This window comes from Branchiostoma floridae, chromosome 9 (assembly GCF_000003815.2).
Source record: "Branchiostoma floridae strain S238N-H82 chromosome 9, Bfl_VNyyK, whole genome shotgun sequence".
Lineage (NCBI taxonomy): Eukaryota > Metazoa > Chordata > Leptocardii > Amphioxiformes > Branchiostomatidae > Branchiostoma > Branchiostoma floridae.
In genome coordinates, this window is record NC_049987.1 from 22,695,716 (window position 1) to 22,707,174 (window position 11,459).

The 11,459-nt window shown below is 43.5% G+C and overlaps 1 protein-coding gene across 1 annotated transcript in view; it reads left to right on the forward strand.

Moving 5' to 3' along the window:
* Window positions 1–11,448, forward strand: part of LOC118423545 (ficolin-2-like) — a 16,360-nt gene extending 4,912 nt beyond the window's left edge. Inside the window, exons 3-8 of the mRNA XM_035831731.1 lie at window positions 6,394–6,530; window positions 6,676–6,808; window positions 7,741–7,839; window positions 8,331–8,547; window positions 9,815–9,962; window positions 10,441–11,448. Coding sequence (XP_035687624.1) covers window positions 6,394–6,530; window positions 6,676–6,808; window positions 7,741–7,839; window positions 8,331–8,547; window positions 9,815–9,962; window positions 10,441–10,614 — 908 coding nt within the window. The 3' untranslated portion in view covers window positions 10,615–11,448. The remainder of the gene's footprint in view (window positions 1–6,393; window positions 6,531–6,675; window positions 6,809–7,740; window positions 7,840–8,330; window positions 8,548–9,814; window positions 9,963–10,440) is intronic.
* Window positions 11,449–11,459: the final 11 nt, after the last annotated feature.

An 11,459-nucleotide genomic window follows, 5' to 3' on the forward strand; every position in this document is an offset into this window, starting at 1 on the left:
GTTAGTGTATAATACCCTATCTGGTCTATAGGCAAAGGAAAGTTGCTTTACTCACCTGTATAATACCCTATCTGGTCTATAGGCAAAGGAATGACACCTTACTTACCTGTATAATGCCCTATCTGGTCTATAGGCAAAGGAAAGACGCCTTACTCGCCTGTTTGATGGCCTATATGGTATATAGGCAAAGGAAACACACCTTACTCACCTGTATAATACACTATCTGGTCTATATGCAAAGGAAACACACCTTACTCACCTGTACGGTGTCTTACCTGGTCTGTTATAAAAGGAAACACACCTTATTTACCTGTATGGTGTCTTACCTGGCCTGTAATCAAAGGAAATACACGTTACTCGCCTGTATGGTGTCTAACCTGCTCTGTAATCAAAGGAAATACATGTTACTCACCTGTACGGTGTTTTACCTGGTCTGTAATCAAAGGAAATACACGTTACTCACCTGTACGGTGTTTTACCTGGTCTGTAATCAAAGGAAATACACGTTACTCACCTGTACGGTGTCTTACCTGGTCTGCTACAAAAGGAAACACACCTTATTTACCTGTACGGTGTCTTACCTGGCCTGTTATAAAAGGAAACACACCTTACTTACCTGTATTGTCGTCATTTATTAAGAAGAGAAAAACAATTTGTTTGTCAATGTTAATAAAGGTACATTTTACAATTGAAATTTTCTACGTCATAACTAAATGTTATAAAACATTTCCTTTCTGTACTCAGAAGAGGAGCCCGCTCATGCCATGTTCCAATATTTTATTACTATATTAAATAGGCTATTAATAGCATGTGGTCACATTTTTCTGCACACAAATAATGCAATTAATATTGTTTATGTGTCAACCTCTTCCAATACTTTAAAAATATTTAGGAAGTGAAATGAAATACATTTTTGTATTTGAAATAAGTTTGTACACACTGTAACAGATACTCATCTAATCAAATCCTCATTGTAACAATGTTTCTGTGATAAATAAAGATAAGAAAAGTCCAGTTTGGTGAAGAGTTATTATTATAATGTAAATAGTATTGTTAATAATGAATAGCTATGTTTTTCTAGTATTGGTTACCTGCCCCTAGTCAGGTTTATAACACTAACGTTAATGTGTCTGAGCCTGTTGTACATTAATTGGGCACTGAGGAGAATCAATATCCATATTTGCACTAAGTTCCTCAAACCTGGGTAATTATAGCACAGAAAAAAGGACCACAATGTAAATATCAGTCAGATGATAGCACTATGAATTGAAAATCTTGTTCAGAATTCAATCTAAAATGGTTGTATGATAAGCTATGCTACAACAGTCCCTCCCGCGATACTTATAGAACAGTCCCGCAAGGAGGTCACATGACTAGTGCCCGCCATTTTGAATTGCCATTGTTAAAGTATGGCAGTATCGGCGCTGTACATTTTGACGAAAAACAGGGACTTAAAATGCTTGTAAAGCACGGAAACTCCGTACACATCAATGGGACACCATCTTGAACATGTTTGTGGCGGTAGGTTTAGGTGTCGTTGCGCGACGGCCGATATTTTTGTGGATATAGTGGGCATTCGCTAAAAAGACATTTTACTGGGCGTTCGCTAAAAAGACCATCGAGAATCGAAAACTTTGATTTATGTCACTTCGGGTCGATGGATTGACTTGAAACTCAGGATTAATACATGGGAGCACAACGTGGACATATCCCAAGCAAAAAAAATGAGATTCATGCAGCGCGGACTTCTCTAGAGTGGGCGTTTGTGGGCATTCGCTAAAAAGACCCTCTCGAAAAAGAGCCATGCTTCTACATTTTGTAGGGGAAGAAACTCATACAATCTATGAGAACTTAAATGGTGAAGAAATTGAAGAAACATACGAAGAAATCAAGAAGAAACTCACGGCACATTTCGAGCCACAGACGAATACAGTGTATGATACATATGTGTTCAGGAGTGCTAGACAAGAGACGCACGAGACGGTAGGTCAGTACTGCACAAGGCTTAGGGGACTATCTAAAACGTGCGAATTTCAAGATGCTGATAGAGAGATCCTTATGCAGATAATCTTGACCTGTAACAACAACAAAGTACGTCGCAGAGCCTTACAAAACAAGGACATTGACTTAGAAGGTCTTCTGGAGACAGCCAGATCCTTGGAGATTTCGAACAAACAAGCTCTGGCGATTGAAACCACTGGCACCACAGGTGCGTCCCAAAATCAGGCCAAAGTGAACACAGCCAGAGGGAGTCCAGCTAGAGGTCAGGCCCAGAGCAAGCAGAGCCAAACAATCAATCAACCACGACCAGGGCCCCGGCCAGGACCTCGACCAGGATCATCACGACCTCCTGGAGCCAGGCCAAAGGTAAACAAGCCGCAAACAAGGCAGATGTGCAGGAATTGTGGTAATGGATACCCACATGGGCCCCAAGGCTGCCCTGCACAAGGCCAGAAGTGTCTGTACTGCAGCAAAATGAACCATTTTGCAAAAGTCTGTAGAGCCAAGAGAGAGAGGAAGATTCACAGAATAAACGACGATAGCTCAACCTCCGAGTCTGACGAGGGTTACACTTATCATTTGGGAAGCGGGAAGACACTCCCACATACAAAGGTGACGGTGAGTGGTTCAACTCCTGTGAAGTTTCTGATAGACACAGGGGCCAGCATAAATGTAATCGGAGAAGGCACACACCAAGCGCTGGGAAAACCCAAACTCACCATCTGTCGCACTGTGCTCAAACCCTACGGAGGGGGAAAACCACTAACAATCCAGGGGAAATTCCAAACTACCTTGGAATGTGACAGCAAGATGACTGTTGCAGATATATGGTAAAGGGCTCACAAGCAAGCGATAACCTGCTCAGCTACTCCACAGCCGTGGAATTGGAGCTCGTCAAGTTCAAGCCAGCAGTGAATGCTGTCAAAACGGATAAAACCCAACAACTGGTAAAGGAATACCAAGACGTTTTCGATGGGATTGGCAAGCTCAAGAACACACAGATCAAACTTCATGTCGACGAGACAGTGATGCCGATGAAGCAGCCACACAGACGCATCCCGTTCCACATGCGCAAACAAGTTGAAGCCGAGCTACGAGAGCTGGAACGACAAGACATCATAGAGAGAGTTGATGGTCCAACTCCCTGGGTATCACCCATAGTGGTAGTACCGAAGCCGAAAACTAACTCCATAAGAATATGCATCGACATGAGAGAGGCCAACAAAGCGATACAGAGAGAACGGCATGTGACCCCAACCATAGATGATCTGATACACGATCTCAACGGTGCTACACATTTCTCTCATCTGGATCTTCGTGCAGGATACCACCAGCTCGAACTACATCCAGACAGTCGAAATGTCACGACATTTGCCACACACGTTGGTCTCCGAAGATACAAGAGGCTGATTTTTGGAATCAATGCCGCAAGTGAAATATTCCAGAACACAATCGAGCAAATCCTGGCAGGCATCAAGGGAACCAGGAACATAAGCGACGATATAATTGTCTATGGAAAGAGTGAAGAGGAGCACAACGAAGCACTACAGCAAGTACTGCAAAGAATCCGTGAGAGCGGACTGACCCTGCACAGAGACAAGTGCAAATTCAACAAACGAAGACTGGAGTTCTACGGACATGTGTTCGGGGAGAACGGAATATCTGCAGCACCTGACAAGGTCAAGGCAATAGTAGACTGCCCAGTGCCTACGACGGCAGGTGAAATGCGGAGTCTACTGGGGATGACAAATTTCCTCTCGCGATTCATCCCTGAATACGCATCGCTAGTAAAGCCACTACGCGATCTCACTAGGCAAAACGTATCCTGGACATGGGACAAGGAGCAGGAAGAAGCCTTCGACAAAGTGAAGAAAGCCCTGTCTCACGAGAAGCATCTCTCATACTTCGACACTAGCAAGGAAACAGAGCTACATGTCGACGCCGGCCCATCCGGACTGGGTGCCATCCTCACGCAGAAGGACGGAAACGACACCCGTAATGTCATAGCATATGCTAGCAGATCCCTCACCGATGTTGAGACGAGATACAGCCAAACGGAACGAGAAGCTCTAGCAATCTACTGGGGATTGCAGCATTTCCACTTGTACCTGTACGGAAACACGTTCACAGTAATAACAGATCACTTACCACTCGTGAGCATTTTCAACAAACCCAATCTGAAGCTGCCGCTACGGTTGGAGAGATGGGTACTGAGACTACAACAGTACCAATACACAGTGGTGTACAAGCCTGGTAACGAGAACCCAGCAGACTACATGTCGAGACACCCACTACCGACGACATCAAGCGACACATCCACAGCAGATGAATACGTCCACTACGTCGTCACCAACGCAGTGCCAAAGTCAATGTCTCTGACTGACTTCAAGGAAGCAACCTTGCAGGACCCAACACTGCAAGAAGCAGCACGATTAATACAAACAGGAAAGTGGTATCTTCGAAAAGAAGCAGTCGGATGTGACCAAGCTCAGCTCGAAGCACTAGCAAATGTGAAGGACGAGCTGACAACAACGCCCAACCATGATCTCATCATGAGGAACATGAGGATTGTGGTGCCAACCGATCTACAACAACAAGTCATCAACATAGCTCATGAAGGTCACCAGGGGATAGTAAAGACAAAAGCCTTGATCAGAGAAAAGGTTTGGTTCCCAGGCATAGACACGAAGACAGAGGAAACACTTCGAAAATGCATAGCATGCCTGGCAACGACTAAAACACCAACAGCGACGCCTCTACAACCAACTACAATGCCTGAGCGTCCATGGTCGCAGTTGTGCGCAGACTTCAAAGGACCACTCCCCAACGGAGACTACCTTCTTGTGATCATTGATGAACATTCCCGATACCCAGTCATCGAGCATGTGAGGTCCACATCAGCCAATACGGTCATACCAGTCCTGGATAAAGTGTTTGCCATGTTTGGTACACCAGACATCCTCAAGACAGACAACGGACCACCGTGGAACAGCGAACAGATGAGAGACTTTGCCAAATACATTGGTTTCCAACACCGGAAAATCATTCCCTACTGGCCACAAGCAAATGGCGAGGCCGAGCGTTTCATGCGTACTTTGGGAAAGACACTGAAGACAGCACAAATAGAGAACAAGTCAATCAAGCAAGAACTGAATGCAATGCTCAGAAACTACCGCGCAACTCCACACAGCTCGACTGGAAAGCCTCCGGCAAGTCTGCTGTTCTGCAGGGAAATCAAAATCAAGCTACCCAATGTGAAGCCCTGTATGTCGAACAAAGAAGCGATCCGCAAGGACAACACAGCGAAAGCAAGAATGAAAATGTACACCGATCAAAAGAGAAAGGCAAGACCCGACAACTTGCGCATAGGAGACACCGTGTTAGTCAGGCAACCGAAACAAAACACGCTGACAGCACCATACGATCATCAGCCGTACCAAATCATCCAAAAGAAGGGCACATTAATCACTGCAAACAGAGATGGGAAGCAGACAACACGACACTCAACAATGTTCAAGAAAGTGCCAGCAACCTGTCCCGAAGAAAGCAGAGCTGAAGACAATGCAGAAAACCAGCAGCAACAACAACACCAGCAACAACAACAAACAACGAAGACAACCAGTCCATATGTAACCAGATCGGGAAGGACTGTCAAAACACCAGAGAGACTGAACCTGTAATGAGGAAGTGAACATTCACATTCACAACAAGAAATCGGAACGGAAAACGGACTTTGAATACTGATTGTCGACGAACTAGTTGCATGAGTAGAATGAATTAGTGATAATGCATGCGTGTTATGTAGAAAGAAAAAAAACTGACTAACATTCCAGAAAGAGCAACGAGAGACAACACTACCCTACCAGGATGAGGCAACCTCCATCCCACCCGAGAGACTATACGTGAAACGAACTCTTGTTTGAAAACGAACTTTGAGATCAAAATGATAACAACTTGAGAATGAGTTTTTAATCAAGTAGGGGAGGAATGTTGTAATGTTAGTATCTCCATTTACCCATATACTTTGTACTGTCCCCACCCTTCTAACCTATAACCCCACCCACCACATTAACATCTAATTTGAATAAAGCTCTCTCTGCAAGCCCAGTCCCGGAGTCCTGGTGTTCTTTGATAAGCTCCCCAAAAGACACAACAGTAGGACTAACTCTAGGACCGAACCAACATAACATAGGGGTGTTATTCTAATTAAATATAACATAAACCAACATGGGTGGCGCTGTATTTGCCTGGTTTCTCTCTCCCACTCTCTCTCCCTCCCTCTCTGTCTCAGAGCAGAACTTGCGTTTGTAGCTGTATTATTGATCTTTATAAATATGAGTCTTTAATCAACAATATTAAGACTGCATCGTTGAATGTCTATGAAATCAACAGGACTCGGATGTCTGTCTGGACCCCCCGGAAATTTCTGCACCGAACTACAAGGTCCAGTTGGTCCACCTGGAGACTCTGGAATTGATGGAGTAGACGGACAACAAGGCCCGCCCGGTCCTCCCGGGCCTCCTGGACAGGTAATACTACACCAAATTTATTTCAAATTGTTGCATTTCAGAAAAAAATTGGACTGACAATGTCCAAAAGAATTCAACATACAGCTGTACAACTTGTCCAAACATCATAGTTTACTCATATATATACATACCACCATATTTACAGTGTTCCTGTACGGAGTCAACCATTGCAACACCCGTAACCATGACTACAGAACCTCAGATCACGCTTGTAGAAACCATGACTACAGAATCTCAGGTCACGCCTGTGGTAACCATGACAACAGCTCCTCCCACAGGTGAGTCTGAGCATCTCACGGTCCTGATGCTGCATGTTCTCCTGTTGTGCCTTATAATACCTCTGACATCACAGGTGTGTTGTGCAGACCAAAGAATGGGATTACATTTGATTTTTAAATTATAGTGCCTATTAGTTATATTCTGTATGTACCGGTAAGGGACATTTAGCCAAAGTGTGATATTTGTACAATTATTCAAGTGTGGGGTTTATAGTAGTGTGTATATTATAGAATATATGAAAACTAGGTAAGGCTTCCACATTATCTCTTACCTTTGTCAAATGATGTTTACTTTTTTGAGTGATGTATATCATTCTGATTTATTGTGCAAAATACAAAATGTAAGGTCCTCACGTGTGTATAAATGTAACACGGTTTCCTATGGCCAGTGTTCTGATGTTATCTTCCCTACAGTGAAGTTTCCTAGCCTGGGTACCATCCTATGTTTGCTTCTGCTACCTGTCTGGAGACCTGCACATTAAAACTGTTAATGAGCAAATTAAGGAATGGGTTCTAGAGTGCTTGTTCCACAACAGGCCCTCCCGCAAACGGACAAAGGGCTTTTCAGGTGTTGGAACGCCTATTCGAACGATCGCTTGGACCCATTCCTTACTTCGCTCATGTGTCGGGATCAATCAGTGCCCTCCAGGCATTAACGTGGTCAAGGATCCCAGATGGAACAGCAGAGAAGCAAAGTCATGAGACATTACATATATAGTGTATGATAAATGTCAGCGAGAACCACTGTATATAGCATATAATTAACGCCGGAGCGAACTACTTTTCAGATGGTACCCAGGCTAATAGTTTCCACGATGGTGTCTACTAACTTTAACTTTAACTAACTTTTCCACATTCAACACTTTATATTTAATAGGTGGGTTGTCTCTAGCTAACATTAACTCTGTCCTCTGCTACTCACCGTTTCCCAGTGGTAGACTGTTCTGCACTTTATGCCTCCGGACAGACGACCAGTGGAGTCTACACACTTGGCCCTGGTGTGCAGGCCTACTGTGATATGGAGACAGCAGGTAAATAATGTTTGAAGACACATATGGATCTATCATATACATTGTACACAGGTGTGTCATAAACATACACCTGTTCAAGTTCTCCAATAAACTAATCTCCAAGCAGATCCTACGGTATAGCATAAGCATAAGATATATATAATAGTGTGTTTCGAAACACACTCCTAGGCCGGCTTCACTCCTCTGCCAGCTTTTGATACTATCTTATGCTACCGTAGGATCTACATGTACTTGGAGATTACAATAAACCATGTGCATCACACAAGGCACCCCAACTCCCCTGCCCTAAACACACAGAATTGATGCAAAACTAGAAAATGCATCATGTCTCTTATTGGTTAAACAGTTATTTTGATGGGAAGGCATGGGTCGGTCTATTGTACTCAATCTCCTTCACAAAGCGACCTATCTCTGTGTCAGTGAGTGTTTGCCAGTTTATTTATTTATTTGTTTATTTATTCATTTGCTTGTCATTTTGCACACATGTACAGGAGGCGGGTGGACTGTGATCCAGCGGCGGCTGGACGGGTCGGTTCCCTTCAACCGGACCTGGGAGGAGTACAAACGGGGCTTTGGGGACCCGAACGGGGAGTACTGGCTGGGGAACGACAACATCCACCTGCTGACCAGTCAGAAGGCTTATTCCCTGCGTGTGGATCTGATGGACTGGGAAGGACAGCGCAAGAACGCGCAGTACAGCTTCTTCAAGTTCGTACTACTTTAAGTTAGCCTGGGTAGTGGGTACCATCCGGAATGTAGTTCACTTAGGCGTTTATTATACACTACATTTGTATATACAGTCGCATCTTGCTCTGACATTTATCTGACTCAGTCGTTTCTCTGCTGTTATGTCTGGGAACCTGAACAGCTCTAACATCTGGAATCATCCAAATTTTGGACGAGGGCGCTGATTCAGGTCCCTACACTTTAAGAGGGGCAACTTCTCTGAATAGCTTCAAAGAACGCCTGCAGATAGATGTGCAAAAGTTAGGTGTGACGGGTCGTTCAGTGTAATATAACTAGCTGCTGCCACGCTGCGTGCCTGCGAAGCTGGTGTGTTACGCCGAACGGCGGTTATACCGGCTATATAGATACAGATACAGATACAGATACACATGAGCGAATTAAGGAATTTGTTCAAGTGATCGTTTGAACAGGCATTCCTTCAGCCAAAACACCCTCCGTCCTCTTGCGGGAGGGCCTGTTGTCATTGAACGAGCACTCTAGAACCCAATCATTAATTCGCTCATTAACTGACGTTAAGACCAAACGGTTTGAATGTGCAGGTCTCCAGATGGCTATTTGCAGAAGCGAACATTATATTATCAAGGAGCAAACTACTACCTGGATGGTACCCAGGCTAACATTAAGTCCTTCTACTCAGAATTCTGGGCAGAGTCACAGTTAAAAAGTCCCATGGGACATAATCAGAAAGATAATAATATTGTAAATACAGGTCTTGAATTTTGTGTTTGGTTTGGTTTGGTTTGGTTTATTAAGATCTTGTGTTCATGGTCTAGTCTATACTGTTAGTACTGTTGGTTGTATTACATTAACTATTGTCACATTGTGTTAACATGCACACAGCCCTACTGTATCAAAGCAGCCACTCACTATATGTACTGCATTTTTTTTTTACTAATGGCAACCACGTAAGAAGGCCACATGCAACCAATTGACAAACTCCCACCATCATCCAATGGTCGCATGCTCTGCTTTTTTAGAAGCAATTCAAGTAAATGAAAGTAAACCGGAATTACGAGGAATTCAAAAGTAATGTGTGGCTGATTAACGTCAATGAAGGTTAGACATTTAGGTAATAAGACAGTCGCCAAAAAAGCTGCTTACTCAAGAAACTGGATATGATTTTGGAAGCTGTCAGATGTTTCAACTAGCATCCACTAGTTTTTGTCAGTGACACTGAAGAGATCTTGTTGGAGAGGGCTGATAACTCAGATTTCATGTCCCCATCCAGGGTGTCCGGAGAGTCAGACCAGTACCGGCTGCACACGATCTCCGGGTATTCAGGCACCGCGGGAAACTCCATGTCCTCCAACAAGGGGTACAGGTTCTCCACTGTGGACAGGGACAATGATTATGATGGCCTTCGCCACTGTGCCCAGGTAAGTTAAAGGCAACCTAAACAATATTAGATCGTTGAAAGTGGAAATAATCTCAGGCAATCTGTATGATATTGACATCTAATGCACTGTTTTAGCAAATTTACATCATTATTTCATAAATTGAGCCGTTTTAGCAGTGCACACAGTTTAAAATGAAACGAAACCACACTAATCTTTTCATTGTTAAAAAAAAACACGAAAGATACTCTACCTACTAATATCATCAAATCATTCTATCATACAAAATACGGGACATTTCATTTTCAACTGTTTTCAAAAAAGAAGTCAAACCCTGCAATAGTAATGTAGATTTTGAACCCTATTCTATATTTTGTCTGTACATTCAATCACTTATTCTTTTTATGTTAGAATTTAGACTATTTGCCTATTTTCAATCACTTCATGTATTTGTCTGTGTCCACTTGCAATACGGTAGCCCCATGGCCATGAATTTGTAATAATCTTTCATTGTTCCCAGGTGTTCGGACAGGGCGGTTGGTGGTATGGGTCCTGCAGCGGCTCCCTCCTCAATGGCCTGTACTATCGAGGCTGTGGGAACTCCTGTCCACCGTGGCAAGGTGTGGTGTGGCACCACTGGAGAGGCTGGCGGTACTCCCTGAAGGCTGTGTCTATGAAAATCAGGCCATGGTAATTCCATTTGTCCACAATGGTATGGGCTGGTCTCAATCATGATGTTTCTGACCTAGGGCGAAGAGTTGCTGTTACAGCTCCAATCATGTAACCCGTAACCTTGAGTGTGGCCTTCTGCGCGATTCGACCTCTGCTTGGAGAGTAGTAAATGTAAATGTATCAGTGCGGTCAAGAACGTCCTTGGTGCGGTTTAGTGGGAACCCATAGCTATCTGGGTAAGTATTCAGATATAGTAGCTTTGGAGCAGGCTGTGAAATGATGAGTTTTGGATGAATCAGACAAAACAAATTTGCTAAAACTCATTTTCTGTGACATGAGTTGTCAGGGCTCGAAATTCATTTTTGGGATTAGGTGCACGGGTACACCCAGCTTAAAAAATTGGGTGTACCAAAAATTTATTGGGTGCACCACTTAAATTTAAGTAATAACCTAATAATAAAACTTAGCTACAAGCTATCAAATTCTTAAACAGTACCATGACAGACAATTTTGTTATCTCTCTAACACTAAGGTGTCAAGAATGTGATGTATACCAGTATACTTTGATATCTTTACATACACATAAACCCATGAAAATATTTGGGTGCACCCTGTGCACCCACAGAAAATAATTGGGTGCACAGCTCCAATTTTGGGTGCACCTGGGTGCACATGCACCCGGTATTTTGAGCCCTGGTTGTTAAATATCACCTGATAGAGGAGATGTCCTACCCCAAAACAGAATGAAGTTGGAAAACTTTCAATGATTTTGACATGAAAAAACAACCTGGTGTTTGGACTTGATTGTTGAACAAGCACACACACACATGTACGCCATGTGAGTGTGTGTGTGTGTGTGTGTAGCCT